Below are 23,390 nucleotides of genomic sequence, written 5' to 3'. Positions count from 1 at the left end.
GTTATCTTGGTTCTGGCTGAGAAGGGGTTAATTTCCTATTTTGGCCAGAGAAAGAGTTGATTTTCACAAGAAGCTAGGAAAGGACACAGCAAGGGCAGCTGACCAGACTGGCGAATGAGATATTCCATGCCACCAACATCACGTTCAGTGTATGTAAGGGAGGTGGTCTGCATGGCGATGTGGCTCAGTGCAGCTGAGTTGGTTTCATGGGCTTGGGTTTGCAGCACAGGTTTTTTTCCTACAGTGTGGATGCACAACTCAGAATTCTGGATTGGCAGCAATTGGGCATCCAGTCTCCAGTTGTTGAGCAACTTTGCATTGTGTATCACTCGTGTTTTGTATATTCTTTTACTCTAACAATTGTTGTTGTATTTTCTCTACCTTTGCTGCACTGTTAAAACTATTTTTATCTCAGCTCATGAGTTTTACTTTTTCTTTTTGATTTCCATTCCCATTTCCCCTGGAATGGGGAGAAAGGAGTGAGTGGCCATGTGGGTTTTTTGCTGCTGGCTGTCTTCCACATGGCTCTTTGTGCCGGCTGATGGGTTAAACCACAACAGTTCTCTGGAACCCATTATGGGGCTCCAAGTGTTGAGTTAACAACAGGACTAACCAGACTGTGTTACACGTTTATTATATTAGTTTAATAGTCACCGATCACAATGATGTATTAATTGTTCATATGGTTGTGTTTTGTAAATCCATACATGTTCTATGTATTCTCTGCAGTGCTCTTTATCACCTCTGGGAGAAGGATAAGGATTAAAATTTTGCTGTCTTGTGTAATATTGACCTACAATACAATCCTATAACTGGCAATGAGGTTCAGCTGGTATCTGTATTGTTGTCATGTCTGTACATCAGGCGCCATCTCTCAGAATTTGTTAATAATCACATCCAATCTATGGAGAAGATGGAGGGGAGATACTTTCCCCTGCTCTTTTACCTCTGCTTTCTTCCTCAGGCTAGTTCCAACAAATCTTGAGAATTTCCAGTGTCCTTGGGATGTTCAAGCCAGAAAGCTGCTATTGATATGTCTCTTGAATGTTTAACCCTAAATGAAACCTCAAACACGACTACTTAAATAAAACACCCAGGGATCTGTCCTGAGGCTGGGTAGATTTGAGTGGCAGGGTATTTGGAGCAGCATGGGCTAACACCTAGGAGAGTGGGCACCTTCAGTGTTTTGGAACTTCACTGTAGAGGACAAGTACATAATCCCGAAAAGCTAGTAGAATATTTGGAAAAAGCATGCTGTTCCCCTGGCAGTTCCAGGGAGACACAAATGACTGCAGTGTGCTGGGGCCTAGCCCATGCCTACTGAGCCCTGTTCAACGTTATACAGCACCGTTAGGGGGAAGAGAGGGAAAACAGATGGACAGGCACAGTGGCTACTCCGGTTGTTGTGACAGGCACGGTGGTTACTACAACCGCAGTGACAAGCACAGTACTTACACAAGCCCTAGGTGACCAGCACTGCAGCTGACGCAGGAACCAGCTTATGCTGGTATCAGTCACCTGTATCCAGAATAAGAGAGACACAAAAAATCAGTTTGCTTAGTGAGGAACGAGGATGAACAAGGGCCATCATGAGAACAGAAGTGAGAGCCAGAACCAGAGGTAACCACCCTGTCCCTGAGTTAGCTGCAAGATATGCAAAAAGGTTTCACCTGGCATCCAGGCCAACACACTGTTACCTAGATGCTTTGATGCTGGGATAGTGGAATTAGAGGGGAGAGAAGCCAAGCAGCTGAGATCCCTGTGTGGGGAAAGGGGCATTGACAAGGTGATTCAGAAAAAGACAAATCCTCATCCTCTGGTGGCTCCTGTCAGGCATGAAGGAAAGGCATCCTTTTAAGGACAATGTTATGTGTCACACAGGCCAGTGGACCTCCATAGAAGTGTACCTGAGGGTAATTTGTCATGCTGGAGTTGATAGATAATGACCTGGTTAATGAGCAGTTACCCACAGGCACATGATATCCAGGTGGCATCAGGTGCACATGACCCATGTGGTGGAATTTTTTATGGAGCTCACTGTCGTTGTGTTTGAAAAGCTGTCCCAGGTTGTTGTCCAGCAACTCCAAAGAGGATGGTGTTCCAGGAGGTCTGGCAACTCAGAGGGTATTTCCACTTTCCCACATGTATGGGCCAGTATCTTGCCTATTAGAAGTGTTCTTCTGCTTGTTAGAGGCTACACACAGTAGGGTACCCTGTGGTTTTACCTGCATGACCACAGAGAGGGCACGAAGAAGTGAGATGGAAAACCTACCTCTACCCTAGAGGCATGGGTATGTGAGTTGCAAGGAAAAACAGTCAAAAGGAGATTCTTCCAGGAAAAATGCCACTCCAGTTTCCAGTGTGTGGTTCTCCAGACAGAGAAGAGGGCTTCATATTCATCTGATCCTCTTGAAGGAACTTCTGCCTCATATTTGTCAGAAGTGAGGAACGCATGCTATAGTCAGGTTTAAAGAGGCCTTGCATCCAGCCAAGAGGAGGGGAGTGAAAACTGGGTTTATTAGACTGGATTAAGTGGCCTGGCACATCAGACTTACAAGATCATGATGCTCTAGTGGACACCAGTACACAATGTACCTTAATGTCGTCAAGCTATAACAAGGCAGAACTTGTCTGTATTTCTGGAGTGATAGGGGATCCCAACAGGTAACTGTATTGGAAGCCGAAGACTGTGAATGAGTGGCAAAAGCAGTGCATTGTGACTGGCCCAGGGGGCCTCATGCATTCTCGTCATAGACTGCCTCAGGAGTTGGTATTTCAAGGACTCAAAAGAGTACAGATGGGCTTTTGATAGAGCAGCCTTGGAGACAAAGGAAATTAAACTGCTGTCTACCTTACCCGGATTCTGAGAGGACCCTTCTCTTAGGAGGTTGCTGGGGGCTGAAGAACAACAGGTTCCAATTGCTACCTCAGTGGTGCACCAGTGGCCATATCACACTAATCAAGAGTTTCTGATTCCTGTCCATAAGCTGGTTCATCAGCTGGAGAGCTGAGGAGTGATCAGTAAGGTAGCTCACCCTTTAATAGTCTCATATGACCAGTGTGAAAATCTAACGGAGAGTGGAGACTGACAGTAGGTTATTGTGGGCTGGGTGAAGTCACACTACTGGAACTTCAAAATTAATATGAGTCAAAGACAGCGAAGTGGTATGCCACAATTGAGATCACTAATGAATTTTTCTCAGCCCCTTTGGCAGCAGAGTGCAGGCCACTGTTTGCTTTCATTTGGAGGGGCATCCAGTACATCAGGAATCGACTGCCTGAGGGTGGACGGATGTCTCCAGCCCTGCCTTTTGCTGTGGACTGATTCAGGCTGTACTGGAACAGGGTGAAGCTCCAGAACGCCTGTAATGCATGGACAACATCATCATATGGGACACCACAGCAGAATTAGTTTTTGAGAAAGGAGAGAAAACAGTTCAAATTCTTCTGAAAGCCAGTTTTGCTATAAAATTAGGTAAGGTCAAGGGAACTGCATAGGAGATCCAGTTTTTGGGAATAAAGTGGAAAGTTAGGCATTGCTGGATCCCAATGGATGTGATCAACAAAATACCAGCTATGTCTCCATTGACTGGCAAAAAGGAAACGTAAGCTTTCTTAGGCTTTCTGGGGTTTGGGACAATGAGTATTCCAAGTTACAGTCTGATTGTAAGCCCCCTCTATCAAGTGATCTAGAAGAAGAATGATTCCAAATAGGGCCCCGAGCAGTGACAGGCCTTTGAACACATCAAATGGGAGATTGTTCATGCGGTAGCTCTTGGGCCAGTCTGGATGAGACAAGATGTAAAATATGCTGTACACCACAGCTGGGAAGAATGGTCCTACCTGAAGTCTCTGCAGAAAGTACTAGGAGAGACTCGAGGCTGTCCCCTGGGGTTTTGGAGTCAGGGATATAGAAGGATCTGAGGCCTGCTGTGCTCAAGCTGAAAAAGAGATATTGGCAGGATATGAAGGAGTTCAAGCTGCTTCAGAAGTGGTTGGTACTGAGGCACATCTCCTCTTAGCACCTCGACTGCTGCTGGCTGTTCAAAGACAGGGTCGCCTTTATGTATCACGCAACTGATGCTGTGTGGAGTAAATGGATCACACCGATCACATAGAGGGCTTGAATTGGCAACCTCAGTCTTCCAGCAATTTTGGAGGGGGTCGTGGACTGTCAAGAAGGCAAAGAGTTCGGAATGTAACCAGAGGAGGTAGTGATGAGTACTGGAGAGGCCATACTGTATAGTAAAATACTAAGAAATGAGAAGGGTCTTGTTCATTGTTGAAAGGTAGGAAAACATCAGAGGTGTAAACCTGCTCTTTGGAGTACGACACGATAGGCTGCAGAAGCTGCTGAAGGACAAGGTGAATCAAGTCAGTTTGCAAAGGTGAAGGCTATCCAGCTGGTTTTAGATATTGCTAAATGAGAAAAATGGCCTGTACTTTATACTGACTCATGGATGTTCACTAGTGCCCTGTGGGTGTGGTTACAGCAATGGAAGCACAGCCGCTGGCAGCATGGAGACAAACCCATCTTGGTTGCCCCATTGTGGCAAGATATTGCTGCCCAGTTTGAGAATTTGGTTGTCAAAGTACATCACATAGATGGCTGTGTACCTAAGAGCTGGGCCACTGAAGAACATCAAACAACCAGCAGGTGGATCAGGTGGATCTGGACCGGCAGCATAAGGTTGAAGTATATCTCAGTGGGCCCATGATACTTCAGGCCAGCATGGAAGGGATGCAGCATATAGATGGGCTCAAAGTCAAGGGATGTTCTTGGCCATGGACTATTGCACAAGTTATCCGTGAACATGAAACATGAGCTGCACTCAAGCAAGCCAAATGGATGAAGCCTTTATATCCTATGGAGGACAATGGTGAAGGCTGGCAAACTGATTGTATCACGTGCCCACAAACCCACCAAGGCAAGTGTCATGTGCTTACAGTGGTGGAAGCAACCACTGAATGGCTGGAAGCATAGCCTATGCCCCATGCCACTAGCTGGAACACTGTTCTTGCTCTTGAAAAGTAAGTCCTTTGGTGATGTGGAACTCAATTGAGTCAGACAACAGGACTCATTTCTGAGACAACCTCATAAACACCTGGGCTAAAGACCATGATATAGAGTGGGTATATCTCATCCCCTATCATGCACCAGCCTCTGGGAAAATCAAATGATACAATGGACTGTTAGAAACCACACTGAGAACAGCGGATAGTGGGACCTTCAAACATTGGGATGCACATTTAGCAAAACCCATCAGTTAGTCAGTACAAGGGGATCTACCAGTTGAGCTGTCCCTGCCCGATCCAAACTTCCACATACTGTAGAAGGGGATAAAGTCCCAGTAGTGCACATGAAGAACATGTTAGTGTAGGTTAATTCTGCATAAGAGGAAGGCAAACCCATTTGTAGGATTGCTTTTGCTCAAGGACCTGGATGTACTTGGTGTGTGCTTCATCAGGATGGGAAATTCCAATGTATACTTCAAATGGATTTTATTTGGTGTGAGAATAGCCAATAATTTGTGTTGTATGATATTACTTCTGTGGTTGCTATGTGTCATATCAAAGGTATTAAAGTGAGGATCACCTAGATTAATGAAGAACAGACTTCAGTGAAACTGAACAAAGAGCTGGCTTCGGCAGCTGGTGTCTGACAACTTCCTTGAGATCAACATCTTTAACCTGCAGACCATGGGTGTAGGCTGTGCCAGATACACCAGCTGCATGCTCCAGATGCAGCATGCAACAGTCCAACACCACATGCTATCTCTCCTGCCATGAAGAACTGTTATGACAAGTGGAGCCCAAAGTCATGGACTACAGAACTGAACAAGCATTTTGAAGGATGGCCCATGAACTACGGGGGTGATATCTGTGTGTGTATATATCAAAAGATAGAAAAAATTGTGGTGAACAATTGGAAAGTGTAAGATCTGGGCGTGACTAAGGTGGTATAAAATAAGTGGATAGTGTCCTGATTCTGGCTGGGAAGGGTTTTTTTCCTTAGTTTGGGTAGAGAGTTAATTTCAATAAGAAGCTCGGAAATAACAAGACTTGAGGCACTTGACCATACTGACTAGTGAGATATTCCATGCCATCACCATCATGTCCAGTATATATAATAGAGTTGATTGTCAAGGCGACATGGCTCCACAACTCAGAATTCTACACTGGGAGTGGTTAAGCAACTGATCTCTGGTCAGCGAGCAACTTTGCATTTTGTATCACTTATGTTTTGTATATTCTTTTACCATAACAATTGTTGTATTTTCTCTCCCATTGCTGTCTTGTTAGACAGTTCTTAGCCCACAAGTTCAGCCTTTTCTTTTTGATTCCCTTTCCCATTTCCCCAGGAGAGAGGAAGGGGGAGTGAGTGGCCACACGGTTCTTTGTTGCTAGCTGTGCTCCAAATGATTCTTTGTGCTGGCTGCTGGATTAAGCCACGACAGCTGTGCTGTTCCTCCTTGATCCTTGTAGGATGGCATGCAAGACTGAGAACAAAACAAGAACAGACAGCGGAGCTTCGTTCTTCAGCCTGGAGTGGACATCAGTTCTCTGAAAGATAGAGCTCAGTGTTCTGGTATCTGCTCCCAGTGATGTTTGTGCATTATAATTAGTGATTCTAAATTACAGAATCATAGAATCATTTAGATTGGAACAGACGTTTATGATCATAGGGTCCAACCATACACCCAGCACTGCCAAATCCACTGCTAAACAATATCGCTAAGTACCACAGCTACACACCTTTTAAATGCCATCAGGGATGGTGACTCCACCACTTCCTTGGGCAGACTGTTCCAATGTTTGACAACCCCTTTTGATGAAGTAATATCTCCTAATATCTAATTTAAATCTTCCCTGGTGCAACTTGAGGCTTTTTCTTCTTGTACTATCACTTCTTACTTGGGAGAAGAGACTAACACTCATGCAAAATCACATAAGCTAACCCTGATGCAGAGAGAGAGAACCTTAGTGTCTTCCCGCATCTAGGGCTTTGCCATCCTCCTCTGGGTGGATGATAAAGGGCTCAGAATGAGACAAAATAAAGAAAAGGTGAGATGTTAAGGTAGAAGAGTAGTTGCTCTTGGAGAGTCTAGGTTTTTTTAATTGGGATTTTACTCCTTCTATTTAATATTTATTACTCAAGCGTGTGAGGATACAGAAATTAAAAATAAGCAAGGAATGCAAAATCTCACAAAATGTATATGTTTTAGAGTTCATTTTCTGGTTCTGCTTCTGTAATTTGTGAATGTTTTAGATTCAAAAAGACCATATAGTAATGTTTTCTGAATGGCTAAGTCTTAAATAACATTACATGGAAAATGCTAGCCTGGCTTTTTTCTGGTTACTGGAAAGCTTTTTGTAGAGATGGCTTGAGTGGGAATGGGTTAAGTAAACCTTCAGTGATCTTGCTGAAGCAGATATTGTGTAGATGAAACATAGCCCATGAATACTAGAAACACGTACGTGACCTGAAGTTCTTAATCTCGTCCAGATTCAAATCTATTAGTTTTCTTGTGCTTTACCAGAAAAATATCCTTTCCTACTCTTATTCATGAAGAGGGGAATATGCATGTTCATGTGCTGTCAGCCTCTTAAGGGCCTCTGAGTATTCATGACAGTATTTTAATGTCTTTTTTTTTTTTCCTTTGTTTTCCAACTGCCCTCCCCTGTTTGATGTAGTCACTTCACTGGTAGAATGTGATATCTCTGCATTTCAGCATCTTAATACCCTTTATTTTAGCACCATGTGAAGGGGGAAAGAGAAATCTTTCTGGTAAAAAAAAAACCATTGTGAACTGGAAGATAAATACATTTTTACTTTCTTACAGAAGAGGTCTTCCGTCTTTCTCTGATCCAAGAGTATCCTTTCATGGGTCAGCTGAATTTTGCTGAGTTATGAATGCTGTGGGAGCTGAGGGAAGTGCATTACCTTGTCTCTTTGACAGGCAGGCTATTTCAGCTCCCACAGAAGCCTCTCTAAGCTTTCTTATATTTGAATTGGAGAGAAAATACTTTAATATAATATCCCTTTTAAAAGATTGCTGGTTTCTGTCTGCAGCCTTTTGTTTTCAAAGGTAATTGTTATATGTGTGCAGTGTTCCAACACGTTTAAAATTTCTTGATAGGTTGTGCAATATGGGCTGATTGGTTTCAATATAGTGATGAAATTTGCCTGTCAGATTAAGGTATAATTTGAATAATACAGGGAAAAATATCAAACCTTAAACTGTTCAGAGTTGCTCTTTTAAGCTGAAAGATAGTGAGGAAATGGTTAGTATTGCACTTTTATGTTCCTTTGGGTTCCTGTCTTTCCTTGTGGAAGATGACTCTGTGGCAGGGGCAGTGGATTTGCATGTTGCTTTACCTTGAGGGGAAAAATCAGATGACTACTTTGGAAAATTATTTCTAGAATAAGTAACGTTATTCCTAAAACTATGTATCAAAGCATCTTGGGAAGCATGGAACGAAATAGCCCTGGACTGGTAGTACCAGATAAAATCGTTATACTTGAAATAATTTTCTGGATTTAGGTGGAGATCGCTAAAACCTAATTCCCTGTTTGCTGATACAAGAAACAAATAGCAAGTCTGAGCCTTTGTCTTTCACGTTACCTTGTATGTGTTGGTATTTTCCATTGATAGGATAATAGCTGATTTCCTAGGAGGCTGGTTACTTTTTCTTTAAAATGTTTTCAAAAGAACACAAATGTTTGATTTTTAAGTTTCCCACTGCTGTAGCGCCTCTGACTTGGCAGTGCTTCTGGCTTGTCGTGGGTATCCCTAATGTGTAGTGTCATCGAGCTCCTGCCAGCTGTGATACACATCCATTATGTGATGTGTGCCAAGAAGAATGTTTAAAGGTGTTAATCCCACTCTTGGAACCACTTGTAGTACTTTTTTTAGAAGGGTACCAAAACTAAAACTAATAATGAAATGTATATTTTAGACTAAACTGCATCGCATATTGTTTTTTAACTATAGTTTTTTTCTTCCTGCATCCTCTGGAAATTGTCATTTTAAGGGTAGATAACCTACATTTGTTTTGGTGATACTAAGTCATTTTCTTTTGGTGATACTGTAGTTAAGACAGAAATAAATTCACTGCGATTTACTCATTTATTGCTGCCATATCTTGGATGGGGTGTTTTATGATAAGAACTGAGTGCTGCTGTGTCACCCCTACTGTGATTATTAAAGGAATATGGTATGTTTTGACACTAAATAAGCAAATAAAAGTAACACAAATTATAACCAATTTTGACAACTTTCCCCAGGCATAGAAAAAAAATTCTTTTCAGCGGATGATGAACTGATGAACTTTATTTTTTTTTTTCTTACTACCTGTCTCTCATTACTTAACTGCTTTGTTTCTGCTTTTTCAGTATCTAGTGATGGACTACTATGTTGGTGGTGACTTACTGACGCTTCTCAGTAAGTTTGAAGACAAACTTCCTGAAGATATGGCTAGGTTCTACATTGGTGAAATGGTGCTTGCTATACATTCCATACATGAGCTACATTATGTGCACAGGTAAAATACCATCTCACTTGGGAAAAAAATACATGTACGGTTACAACATTAATCCTAAAGATATTGCTACATATGCAGATGGGTACAGTAGTGACAGGCAGACTGCTGTGGGTACTTGCTTACTGTATACTGTAAACTATCTGTGTAAGCTATTGCTTTTTAAATATCAGGTTTTAATGGATTAGTATTAGAAGCAGTGACATTTGTCTGACCAACCTTTTACCAAATCTTTTATTTTTAATCAGGTTTCTTGACTTATTCTCAGTTCATTTCATGAATATTTATCTGCCTTTTTTGCAACCCGACCTAGAAGTTTGAAGAGTTTGAATTCTCTGAAAATATTTAGACATTCTGCAAAATTCACACATAGTAAGCCCATGATAGCATCAGTGCAGCTATTTACCTGAGGTTAATCCTCAAACATTTTTTGTAATGAGGGGGCATATGCCTGTCTGATTATTTCTGCATGCAGAATATGTATTCTACATCAGTGCCTACCATCATGTTAACTCATGTTAACTAATGTGTTCTGTAGTAGTAAAGAATATATAATATTCCTTATTCTCTGCTAGAGGAAACTTGTCGGGAAGGTAAAGTACACTTTGTATGCTTCTTTTTTGGCTTTCTTTTGAAAGAACTGATTTAGAAGAGTGTGAGTAATGTAAGTGAGGCACTTGATAAATATTTTGTTTCATCATTGCAAGAATCTTGATCAAGTGAGAATTTCTAGCCTTTGTTTGCTTTTCAGATTTAATATCTACGTATGATTGTCAGTTAGTAAGCAGAATTATACTAATTCTGGAAACTTTTGCAGTTGTCTCTTTATATGCTGTCTTTATAGCTGAATTTCAGTAAGCAGAGAAGTTAGAAGATACGGAGCGTGAGAGTAGTGAGGTTTTTCATTTAACTGAAAACTGCTTGTGGCCATACATGTAGGTTCATGATAGATCACTAAAATCTCAGCTCAGGAGCAGTGAACTTCATACTAGCATTGCATCTGACTTGGCAGGTACATTTTGGCCAGATCCCTTTACCTCTTTATGCCTATATTTCTTAGTCTGTGAAATAAGGACAGTTTTACTGTCTCCATTATGAAATCTGTGGATGAAAACCATTAGGTAAGTGAGGTGATTTTTATTTACAATTAATGTTTAAAAGGCACAGGGAATTCTCAAACTGTTCTGTGTGGGCTTTTATCACTGTTACAAAAATTAAGAAAAGAAAAGATACATAAGCTCTGTAATACTCCTGTGAGTGAATGTGGAAAATACGTGGGGATTTAACAGAGGCCCCATTGCACCCGTTTCTGAGGAAGGTAGCCTAACTAAACTGACCAGTTACCTCTTTGCAGGGAGCTGAATTAAAGCCTGTTGTGGCAGTATGAATGAATGGCTCTGAGGCCAAAACATAGGCTTTATGAACAGCAGATGTGTGAATGCCCACAAAATCACTCCTTGGCAACAGGGAGAAGCATGATTGCTCTGGAGGGGATTTCAAGGACCCTTTAAAGGCTTATATGACCTGTTAGCTGTAGATAGGAAATAGTGGAGCTCAGAGATGGGGCATTAAGCCTCTCTGAATAGGAATAGTGTTCCCTTAGGCAAGCGAGATCTGCATGCAAAGCAGAAAAGCAGGGATGTGTTGGATGACATTGGCTCATGCTTCAAATGGCACCATGAGCAGCGTTCTTTAAAAAACAAACCAAAAAAATGGTGTGTAGTTGTATATAGCTTTAATAGTCCTCAGCATCTACTGAACTTGACTTGTGATTATGGCTCTGTAAAGGAGTATTGACAATACCTGGAACTGAAATGTATACAATAAGCTTAACGATAGAAAATTACTGATGAGTTTGCTGGGAAAATATAGTAAGATGGTCTAATTTTCTGGGTTAGCACATATTTTTCTGTATTATAACAAATGAGGTTACATTTAATTTATGTTGACAGGCATAGATTAGCATTTACTATTTTGTCTTAATACTGCTAATGAGCAACAGTAAGTCACATTTCAGTAATTAATATCAAAGCATTAGCCCTTGGTTAAAAAGTGTTTATTCACACTCTGTGTTTACACGTCTGAGGACCCTTTGTTGAACCTATCACATTTTTTTTTCTAATAGATCTTCTCAAGTGTGAAACTGAAATTCAGCACCTTAAAAGTCAGACATTGTCAACTTCCACATCTGTGTAGCAAGGTGTATTAGAACTCATTTTTTAATTTTTAAGTTTCTGAGCACCTGTAGTGGCATTTGGAACTTTCCATTTGAAAAGAGTACAGTATCTTATGGTGCAGAAGGACTGATGAGTTTAGTGTGAAGCATGTGGTTTTATTTATTACTAATAGATATTATTATTTATCTTTAAAAAAAACCCCAAATCAACATATTTATAGTTTTGGTTATCTTTTGGGGCTAGCTCAGGTAAATAATAATGTTTCAGACTGGCATGGTGATAAGCTAACATGCTGGGAGCTGATCCTGGGTGGTGTTGGCAGGAGACTGGTATACATTACCTTGGAACGCATAGATGTTCTCCTTTTTATCCAGCAGAACAGGTACACGATTGGGTTGATCCTGTTTTCTGCACTTGCTATTCTCTCGTCCTCTCTTGCCACCTTCCCAAGATATTGGCTAGGTGCTCTTAAAACCATTTGGAATATTTTGAATATTTTAAAAATACAGTATAATATATATCAGGAGTGTCTTATTAAGTTGTCTGGATGATTGATCTTTTACTGATACTTTGTAAATTTAAGTACAAAATGGTGAAGTATAATGTGGATAATTGGTGGGCTAAATTCAATTCACGTGCTCTTTAGTAAATCGTTCTTGGCTCCCTTCCTGATCTAAAAAAGAATATAAAATAATGAGCTAGGATGAAATGGAAATCTTCATTCATATTATTTAGGAGCCTTAGCATTCTGTATACCATTTTATACCCTGCTATCTATATATAAGAGTAGGAAAGACACAATTTGATATTGGAAACTTTCTTATGTTACTGTATCCTGTTGAAATGACATTGCCTTGTTCCAGAGGAATTCAGTGGGTTGTAGAGTAACTCCTGCCTGTGCACAGAATGCAAAGGTCTGTAGGTATCCACACAAGCAAACGTGCTTGAATAGCAGATGAAAAATACTGGCCGACAGAAATGGTGGACAAAATTTAGAGAGGCAATAAAAAAATCTTTCAGGGCAAAACTTAAAAGTTAGTCATAATTTTTAGAAAAAAAAAAACCATAAGATTAAAAGGTTCCTGTTTCTCTTTTATCTTTTTTGCCTCTAAACAATGTATTGTGATGGATATAATCTTGAAATTATGTTGATGAAGTAAAGTACCTATCTGTTACAGTCAGTATGACTCACTGTAATTGTTCTGCTTGATTATTTGGCTATTCAGAGTTCAGCTTTGATGAGCTTGAAAATCTCATGTAATCTAAGGCTTTAGTATTGCAGGGAAAGTTTTAAGTTGGGCGGGAGGAAAGGGTTGTAACTAGTGCAAAAACAAACTTGCATCAGTGAGTATCCAGCATAAAATTCTTTGTTGTTCTGATGCAAGATTAATCTTTACAAGCAGAGCTAATACCATGTATTTAAATATTTTCACTTATTTCTTTTATTATAGGGACATAAAGCCTGATAATGTCCTTTTGGACATGAATGGCCACATACGACTGGCAGACTTTGGATCCTGTCTGAAAATGAGTGAAGATGGCACAGTATGTATGAAGCAAAATTTAATTGGGTTACTGGTATTATAACCTGTGTAGTGAGTTGCTGGTCTTAAAGCTATTAGCTATATTATTGTCAAAGTGCATCAGGGAGGTGATAGATAGTTTATTGATGGGCTAAAAATTGAGAGGAGTGTATAGCTCAGTGTATTTATATTATAAAAGTATTTCTGAACACCTTACTCTCCTTGTTTTACAGGCTGCTACCTTTTGAAGTTATCCTTTGCTATGTTTTTCTGTCTTTCACCTTTTCTTCTACTAGGAGTGTGAGTTTTCATGAGATTTTTATGAACTATCCAAAGACCCTGTGCTAAAAAGTAAAGAAGTTTGATGTTATTCCTGTGCTGGAATCATAGGTGACAAGGAACCTAGCAGCCATGACAGATCTGAAATCATTAAAAATGAGGAGAAAATTAATATGCAGTTTATTTTATAGGCCTTTTACAAATCAAACAGCAACATTATGGTAGTTGGCCATCTTGTGCAGCAGATTGTGCACTCTTTGAGTTTGTTTGTTTTGTCTAACGTGGGGTGCTTCCAGAGGTGCCAATCCTGCCAAAATATGGCACGCAACATTGTTCACTGATGTTTGACACAAACTCAAGTGTTGGTAATATTCTGTAGTCATTAAATGTCTTTCAAAGATTTACCATGTTAAAATGCAGAATGAATTGGAAGGAGCCATTATAACTCTTTGTGAATCCTGAAAACATATTCCTAGAGATCAGAGCTGCTCTGTCACTGCCCTGATGATCTGGTCTTCCCTGCTGCTTGGGCACAGGGCAATTCCCCACCTTACTTTCATCCAGTTGCACAGCTATGCTATAAACCTTAAACCAATTTCTGACATAATAAAAATAGTGATCTACTTGTCCTTGCTATCTTCAAATGAAACTGTAAAACTCAAGCACAGACCTTGAACTCTGCTTATTCATTTCTCATTTCAACTTCTGGCAGCCAGTTGAAATTTTAAAGTATAAACAGATGCAAAGGCAAAACATTTTCTTGTCTTTCTGCTTTCTCACAATGGATATGACTATTTCGGGTTTCTACTGTGTTCAGGATAAAATATATTGACTGATTTTATGTAGAAGTAGTTTGGAACTTAATCTTTGCAGACTTTTTTACGTTTTTAATATTTTCTTTATTTTGTGGCTTTGACTTTATAAATCTCTTCCCTTTCCAAAATCATGTCCTGGTGTCTGTAATGATCACAAATACTGGTGTGTGAGTGAGAAAGTTGCTGAGAGAACTTGAAAATTTATAAGAATTGTTTGCTGTATTTTTAAGGTACAGTCATCAGTAGCAGTGGGTACACCTGACTACATCTCCCCTGAGATACTGCAAGCAATGGAAGATGGCATGGGAAAATATGGGCCAGAATGTGACTGGTGGTCACTGGGTGTCTGCATGTATGAAATGCTGTATGGTGAAACGCCCTTTTATGCAGAGTCATTAGTGGAAACCTATGGGAAGATTATGAATCATGAAGTAAGAGCTATTAAGTGTATTTACTGAGATTATAATGTTTACGGAGAAACTGTTATCATTTAAAGATATTGGAGTGATAGTAGTGCTTTGCTATTCCACCATAGTTTAGAACCATACTGTTTTTTGGTTCAAGTTTTAGGAATGTTTGCATCTTTGTCAAATTGAAATATTTCTCTAAATGCTGGTGTTGTTCTTGTTGAAGAATCTTAAGTAGTCAGCCCAAAATTAAAATCAAAACCAATTCTCATTTAAGTTTTCCTCTGGGATGTGCAGGAGAAATTAAGTAACTCATTATTTACACGTCTGCACACGTTTTCTGTGACACTGATAACAGTACAAAATAGAGAACAGACAAGTCAAGCAGTGTAGACGTGAGGTCGGGGGAGTTGCCTGGAGTGGAAGCGGCAGAAAAAGGTGAAGTTTTGCTGCATGAAGAACATGAAGTTAAGGGGTTTGTCCAGGGTCAGAGTGGTAGAGAAGAGTTGGAACTTCTAGGTGCATTTTGAACATTAGAGAATAAGAATAAACTAGTTCATTGTGTCCTTTCATGAGCTGCATTAGGGGGATGTGTTTATGTGCGTGCTCATCCTAGGAAGCCGGAAGCAATTGCGTAGGGTGTTGTATTTTCTTCGCTTCAGGATGAGTGCAGTTTTACTGGTGTTTACAATGCTGTGTTCTCACAATGAAGCAGTTGTGGATAAAACATTAAATCCTTGCCAGGGCTGAAATCCTTGCTATGGTGAATCTCTCTTGCTTTAATTCCTTCAGTGAACTAGCTGGTTGCAAATATAACTAGCGTAAACTCTGGCTACCTGGCTCTTAAAACTAGCTGGGAGGAAATTTGAAGCTGTTGTCCTGCAGACATAATAATTTTTTTAAATCTCATTTGGACACACAATATGATTGCGTGTTTTTCAGCGTAAGTTTTAAAGTTAAATTTCAGTTACGCTGATTTGGTCCCTAATTATGTCATTTTAAACTTGAAAAGTTCTATTATAAATAGATACATGTATGCTGTTGTTCTTTATTGAAAAAAAAATACTAAAAGTCGCTTCTTGACTATACAGTGGTAGTAGTAAAATACAGAAAAAGTTTTCCAAATTTTTATCTAGAGTAATTTCAGATGTTAGTGATAACTACAATTGTTACATCTTCTATTTGTTTCTGGTAATATAAATCTTTGCTAAGTAAAGATTATAATTTGGTAAGAAAAAGAGGTATTTAACCTATAAATTAGAAAAATACATCCTTAAATTTAACAACCTTTTGTAAAAAATTGACTACCAACATCAGTTTTTGAGAGCTGAAATTAATACAGTCTCAAGGAGTACATCTTCAGGAGATCAGTGGATCTGTGACCAAGAACACCAGTGAGGATCTGCCTTTATTGTGTGGTCTTTGATATATTGAAGTGTGTCAAAATACAAAAAAAAAAAATTTTGCTTTACCTAATGGAGTTACTGTAATTGCAGTTAGTTTCAAACAGATATGTATTAAAAGGAATTGAGAAAGGATTACTTGTCCTCAAAATCTGTCTTAAGATAAAAGGTCTGTTACTGAATGTGTTGCATTTTGATCTGCCACTGCTTGCTGGAACTAGAACAATGTTTGACTATTCATTTCCAGTTTTATTGGTGTAATTTAGAACACTTCTTTTTAAAACTACTGTTGAAAGTTATGGAATCAGTTCCTTTGCTAAAAGTATCTCTGTTTTGTTTTCTAGGAACGATTTCAGTTTCCATCCCATGTTACAGATGTGTCTGAAGAAGCAAAAGATCTAATTCAGCGGCTTATCTGCAGTAGGGAGCGTAGGCTGGGACAAAATGGAATAGAGGATTTTAAGTCTCATGCATTTTTTGAAGGACTTAATTGGGATAACATCCGAAACCTAGAAGCACCTTACATTCCAGAAGTTAGCAGTCCTTCTGACACCTCAAACTTTGATGTAGATGATGATGTATTAAGAAATCCAGTGAGTCTATTTTTTATGTATTACTAATGCAAGTATGCAACCTTACTGCACTATAAGGTAGTAGTGAGAACTTAAGTCAAAATAAGTAATGTAAGAGATGAAATGTCAGTCATTTCAAATATGAACAATTCAAGGTTTTCATCTTTGGCGTTTTGGGTTATTGGAAATTGTGAGCTGCTTTTCTAAATGGTAGCACTTGCCAAAATGGACTACTGCTACATGGTCAGTCAAAGTTGAAACATATTGAGGTGGGGAAAAATGGCCTTAGTTGCCCTTTCAGTTTACCTTTACAAGGAGCTAGTGTTTGGATTTATTCCTTTTCAAAGATGAAACAAAAAGTCTCTCTTCAGAAATACATGTGTATTCTCCATGCAGCTTGTAATCTCAGCTGTCCAGATGAGAGAGCTCACTCTGCTGCATCTCCACTCACTTAAGAGGTTGGGTTTTAGATTGGGGACATTGATTATCACCCCATTTCTGTTATGTAGTAATTTATGAACTTGGGCCAGGAGATGCAGAGAGCTTTTGTGGTAATTTGTTCATCGGCTTGTGTTCCAAGAAATGAAGAGCTTTTGGCATGCTTTTTTGGTTACTTGTCTAACAGTGACTAGCCTACTAAAACTAACAGCATGCGTTTTGGTGCCAGGTCACTTTTAATTAGGAACTTGAAATTTTGTTTTTTTCTTTTACTTGTTGCGTTGTGCTTTGAACTTGTTTAAATGATGCCTTTTCAAGCCCTGATTCAAGAGGCTCCTAAATTCAGGTCATTATATTAAACGACCTATTCTGAAATAAAGTTCTTCCAGGAACAATGGAAAGCTATACAGTGAAGGATAGCTGGCAGTTGTCAGTTGGCGTGCTTTAAGAAAAGTCTTTTCATTAGCTGTCTTTCTGACTCTTGAGGGTAAATCAAATGCCTTTAGCTCTGTGTGGGTTCTCTTTCGGGTTTTCATGCATGTTGTTTTCATGCAGGAAGTGGTGCCACCAAGTTCTCATGCAGGCTTTTCTGGACTGCATTTACCATTTGTTGGGTTTACATACACAACTGATAGGTAAGCAAACGATATGTTGTTCATTAAACTTGTTTCCCAAATGCAGCTAATTCTAGGAAATTCTCATTTTTATAAAATGTAGAGATTGATGTCTGTAGGTGTATCTGTGGTTAAACCTTTATCCTCCTTTTTTTTCTTCAAGTGTCTGAACGTATTTGGTCATACTTGCCAAGATTAGATGCTTTTGTATTTAATATTTTATCAATTTGAAATGAATTAACGTTAAGGAACTAGATGCGTCACTTACATCTGGGTATAACCTTACTGCGCCTGCATTGGGAGGCTGAGGGCAAGTCTTGTCCACGTTGCCTGTCTGCCAGGAACAGTTCAGGATTAGCTCATTGATCCAAAGGCTTGCTGCTATGCTAAGTTAACATAAATGTTTTTGAGTACGGACAAAGTGGCTCACTTTACACATCTTTGAAGTGGCCTCCATCTGACCTCAAGAGATCCCTCAAATATAGTTGTCTCTGATCTTAAGTTGTGCTGTCCTGTTTGTTATTCTGTTATTTCCCTTTGCTGAGGCCTGTTATGCCATGCAGTACTAATTCAGAAAGAACCCAGGACACATATCTCATCCTTTTCAGAGTGAGATCACATGGCTTGACTTAAATCCATCTTTGACACACTTCAAACTAAATTTTGGGGTTTGTTTCTCAGCTCTCTCAGTGCAGGTACACTTACCTGCTTACTTTGCTGTCAGGTAGTAGTAACTTTTGGCATAGGAAAGTTAATATTTTCAGTCATTTAGGCAGTTTGTAAAGTGAATATAGGTCCACATCATTAAAGTCCTGAATGCAGGTTTCTTAATTCTACAGCAGCATACACAGTAGCTAGGGAATAATTTTTTTTTCTATCCTGACAGTTGTCTCAACAGTAACAATTACTGCACTAATTGTTCTTGTAAATTTAAGGTGTGTATTTAGTGGAATCACAGCACGTTACTGCTGTAGACTGCTGTGAGTATTTATTAAAATGTTCTAACTTATGTATTTGTTTTCAGCTCTTTATCTGATAGAGGCACTTTAAAGAGTGCGATGCAGTCTGACACTGTAACCAAAGATATGGATGTAGAGCGTGACTTAAAGAACACTTCACAAATAGAAGGCTATGAAAAGAAAATACGGAAATTAGAGCAAGAAAAGCAGGATCTAAACAGAAAACTGCAAGGTTAGTGGTTTATATTTGTTTGGATTTTTAGTTCTGCTCATTAGCAAGAATTGGAATGTATTTTACTGAAAACCTATTCCTACCTGTTTTGATTTTAAGAATCTACACAAACAGTGCAGAACCTCCAGGGTCCAGTGTGTGTTACAGTAAATACAAGCCGCGATAAGGAGATTAAAAAACTAAATGAAGAAATTGAACGGTTGAAGAACAAATTAACAGGTAAGCCTCTGGCATGGTAATTATAGTAATGCAGTTTATTTTGCTACTCCTAGTAACGTTGTGTACTGTGTTCTTACAATAAATAGAATTAATGTTCTTGAGGTGCTAAATAAACAAAGGGGTTTTCGAAATCTTCTTCAATATTAAGAGGCATTTCAGTTTTTCCTGATGAGCACTTAAATTTTTCTTCCACTTGCTTGGCCTGACAGCATATACTAGCATGGGGAGTCGAGACTACAATGAATTGAGTCTGATTCTGAATTCTACCTGAAAGGAAGTTGTAGGGAGCTCCCAAATAACAAGTGATAGGACGAGAGGAAATGGACTCAGGTTGCACCAGGGGAAGTTTAGACTGGATATTAGGAAAAATTCCTTTACTGAAAGAGTGGTGAAGCATTGGAACAGGCAGTCCAGGGAAGTGGTGGAGTCATTAGCCCAGGAGGTGTTAAAAAAATGGGTAGATGTAGCAATTTAGGACACAGTTTAGTTGATATGATGTTGTCAGGCTGATGGTTGAACTTGATGATCTTAGTGGTCTTTTCCAACTTTAATGGTTCTGTGATGAGTCTATCTATGATTCTATGAACTATATGGATGGGTTCAGTTAAATGTTTTGTGTGATATTTGTTTCCTTAAAAATCTCAGGAGATCCTGTTCTCTTAATCCTCTTTTTCAGGGGGAGTATTCTTTTGGAGGGGTTTTACTTAGAGGCAGGCCTAAGAAACAGTAGGAAGAGAAGACTGATTGCTCTTTAGTAACATAAGGGGATAAGTGGAGGGGGTGTATAATAATAGTTCATATTTAAATATTTCTGAGCTCCTGCTCCCTTTGTGTTTCTATTGGTGATGCATTAATTGGGAAGCACTGAGCACTGCAGAAAAACAAATATTGGCATCAGTCTTGAGGGAAGACTGACTCATCTATATCACTGAAAATCTGTTGCTCAACAGGGCTATTAGTTTATCTGTACAAACCTCCAGTTAGCATCTAATTTTTAAGTGGGAATTAGTGGTAAACAAAATAGTTTTGAATTGTAATGACTTGGCTAAGAAGTTTATAGGGGCCTGTAGTATAGCATAAGTGAGTTCAGATGCTGAGTTACTGATGCAGGTTTTTTTTCCCTGCAGTTTGGCAATGTACTGCTTTTGTAAGTGCATGCATTGCAAAAATCAGCTGTGGTCTCCTATGTAGATTATCCTTCCAAAAAAAGCCGTTCCTGTGTATCTTGGATTTAGTTTTGGTTTGAGTCAAAATATGTAGATTAAGATGCTACTTCAGCAAATATTTCAGGTTTATCTAGCTCTTCATCCAGTGGTGTCCTGTTAAATAGAAAAACTAGGAGTATAGTCTGATTTAAAAAGAAGTACTACTAGTTCATGTAGGGTGAGAGGAGATCTGTGCTGAAACGAGAAAAGGAAAAATACTTTAATCATTACAGCACTTCTTGGGTTCCCTGAATCCATAGTTCTAGTTTCCTATGCTGCCACAGACATCAGTGGAACTTGAGTGACACAGTTGTTCGCTGTGCAGTTTATTATTTACTTGTTTAAAAGAAATAGTAATTCAAATCAAATGGAGAATGACAGCTCATTTTCTTACTGGCTCTGAGCATGAGCAGAAATATATAAAGGTGGTTAGTTTGTTGCGCCTAAAAGTGATAATTTCAAATAAATTTTGTTTAATTTTCTTCCACAGTAAGGAGAGAACTGGAGTCAAGTCTCCAGCCTGCCTTGTACAGGATAATATTCCCTTCCCAAATTGTTAGATCTTACATATATTAGGAAATAAATAGTCCTTTTGCTGTCTTGACACACTAATGACTGATTGTAGCCTGCTTGTCATATAGTGAAAACTGTTTAGGAGACAAATTACTAGAACAGGAATTAGAACAACTCAAGTTTATTTCAATATTTTCAAGGGTTAGAAGTTGCATTCTTCAAAAACAAAACCCATCCCTGCGCTAAGGCTTTTTCACTTCAAGAGGTCACAGTCATTGGGAGGATTTCTTTAATAGGCTCAGAAAATTAAAGTTCTTTGGAGGTGTCAGTGCCTCAGAGTTTTCTTAAACAGTCTAAAATGGTGGGAATGGTAAAGAAGTTGGTTTTCCAAGGAAAGCAATGCCAGTTTCCTTAAGTAATGTTGCTTGCTTTATGGGTGTAAATTTGGGATCAGTCACCTTTAATATGTATTCATCTACAGATATAAGTAAACTGGAAGGACAGCTGGCAGATGCAGTGGCTTTTCGACAAGAACATGAAGACTCTATACACAAGTTGAAAGGACTGGAAAAACAATGCAGAGTCCTGCGGCAAGAAAAGGAGGACCTTCATAAGGTATTGATCCAAAGATATATATGTTTAAAAATGATCATGTAAAGTAGTTATAGGACAGTGGTTGCAATCTTAGTGTTTTAAATGGTGCTTTTTAAATCTGCTGAGATGTTAGTGAATCTGTTAATTTCATTGGCAAATTTCCAAAGTAGCACAATTTTATCTTTGCAAGTTGATAGGCATCTTATTTATTTCAAGTGCGTTATAGAATCAAGAATAGTTAGGGTTAGAAGGGACCTTAAAGATCATCTTGTTCCAACCCCCCTGCCATGGGCAGCGACATCCCATTGGATCAGGCTGCCCAAGGCCCCATCTAACTTGGCCTTGAACACCTCCAGAGATGGGGCATCCACAACCTCCCTGGGCAACCTGTGCCAGTATTTCACCACTCTCATGGTGAAGAAATTCTTCCTAATGTCTAAATCTGCCCCTCTCCAGTTTGTACCTGTTCCCCTGTCCTATCACCACAAGGCTTTGTGAATAGCCCCTTTCCCTCTAGTGTTCTGCTAGATGGAATAAACACTTAAAGAATGATTTTAATTTAGCTGTTTAATTACTCTTACGTGTTTCAGTAGAAGTCCAGGACCAATCAAGAGAGACTTCAGGGACTTGGGACAACTGGTTAAGGATCAGGAGCACAAGCAGTGTTCTGCTCTATCCCTCCGGTGGTAGAGAATGATGAGGGAAGAAGCAGAAGGAGCCAGTGGATGAATACCTGGCCCCGAGCCCAGTGTCACCAGCAAAATTTGGAGAGTTTTGATCGTGGATCAGTTTACACAAAACCTGGCCTGCTGGGCAACAGATGGGGTGTGCCTGTCTCAAAAGGGTAAAAGGATCTTTGCGCATGAGTTAGCAGAGCTCATTGAAAGTACTTTAAACTAGATTTTAAAGGGAAAAGGTATAATACCAGGCTTGCTAGAGATAAGCCTGGGAGCAGCACTGTTTGAGGGATAGTGTGCTAGCGAGGTCCTTTGATCTTCTAGCAGAAGATGTCCCTGACCATGGCATGGGAGTTGGAACTGGATGATCTGTAAGGTCTCTTCCAACTGAAGTAATTCTGTGAGTCTATGATTGGCTCATAGAAGCTGTGGAAATGCCTGAGAACGGTTATGCAGGAATTAGATCTTCTCCTCCACAAAAGGTGATGGGATCAATATCCCAAATGAAGTGCAACTGCACTAATACATGCCACATGGGCAACACACGGGAACTGCTGGAAGCCATTGTGTAGCAGGAAAACCATGATATCATTGCCATCATGGAAGCATGGTTGGATGTCTGGAGTGCTGCAATGGATGGCTTTACAGTCTTCAGGAGGGATAAGACTGTCTAGAGCTTGACGATGGCGATGATAGGATTGAGTGTTTATAAGTTGAAATTAGAGGGAGAGCCAACAAGGCAGATATCATGATGGGAGTCTGTTATAAACCACCCAGACAGAATGAAGAGGCAGGCAGAATTTTGCATAAGCAGGTAGGAAAAGTCTCAGAATCACTAACCCGTGTTCTTGTGGGGGACTTCAATTTATCAGACATCTGCTGGAAATACTATACAGTGGAGAGGAAATAGGTTCCTGCAGCGTGTGTAAAAGAACTGCCTGACACGGTGAGGGAGCCAACTAGGGAAGGTGCCTACTGGTCGTGTTGTTTGTGAACAGAGAAGGACTTGTGAGTGATAGGATGGTTAGAGGCCACCTTGGGCATCGTGATCATGATACGATGAGATTTTTCAATTCTCAGAGAGGTAAGGACAGGGAGGTCAGCAGAACAGCCACCTTGGACTTCCCGAGGGCAGACTTTGGCCTGTTTAGGAGACTGGTTGAGAAAGTTCCTTGGGAGGCAATCCTGAAGGTCAAAGGAGTGCAGGAAGGCTGAACTTT

At 39.7% G+C, this 23,390-nt stretch overlaps 1 protein-coding gene across 13 annotated transcripts in view; it reads left to right on the top strand.

Annotated features, from left to right (window-relative positions):
- CDC42BPB (CDC42 binding protein kinase beta) overlaps positions 1 to 23,390 on the top strand; it is a 103,598-nt gene that overhangs the window by 48,902 nt on the left and 31,306 nt on the right. For all 13 annotated transcript variants that reach the window (XR_008449971.1, XR_008449970.1, XM_054067171.1 and 10 more), the window contains exons 5-12: positions 9,398 to 9,546; positions 13,172 to 13,265; positions 14,568 to 14,768; positions 16,492 to 16,740; positions 17,713 to 17,792; positions 18,796 to 18,962; positions 19,062 to 19,181; positions 21,381 to 21,514. Coding sequence is in view for 11 of the 13 variants with exons in the window: in XM_054067171.1 (XP_053923146.1) it covers positions 9,398 to 9,546; positions 13,172 to 13,265; positions 14,568 to 14,768; positions 16,492 to 16,740; positions 17,713 to 17,792; positions 18,796 to 18,962; positions 19,062 to 19,181; positions 21,381 to 21,514 (1,194 nt within the window). In the remaining 2 variants the exon portion in view is untranslated. The remainder of the gene's footprint in view (positions 1 to 9,397; positions 9,547 to 13,171; positions 13,266 to 14,567; positions 14,769 to 16,491; positions 16,741 to 17,712; positions 17,793 to 18,795; positions 18,963 to 19,061; positions 19,182 to 21,380; positions 21,515 to 23,390) is intronic.

The sequence above is a fragment of the Cuculus canorus genome, chromosome 5 (assembly GCF_017976375.1).
Source record: "Cuculus canorus isolate bCucCan1 chromosome 5, bCucCan1.pri, whole genome shotgun sequence".
Taxonomy (NCBI): domain Eukaryota; kingdom Metazoa; phylum Chordata; class Aves; order Cuculiformes; family Cuculidae; genus Cuculus; species Cuculus canorus.
This window is presented reverse-complemented; position numbering and strand designations above follow the sequence as displayed.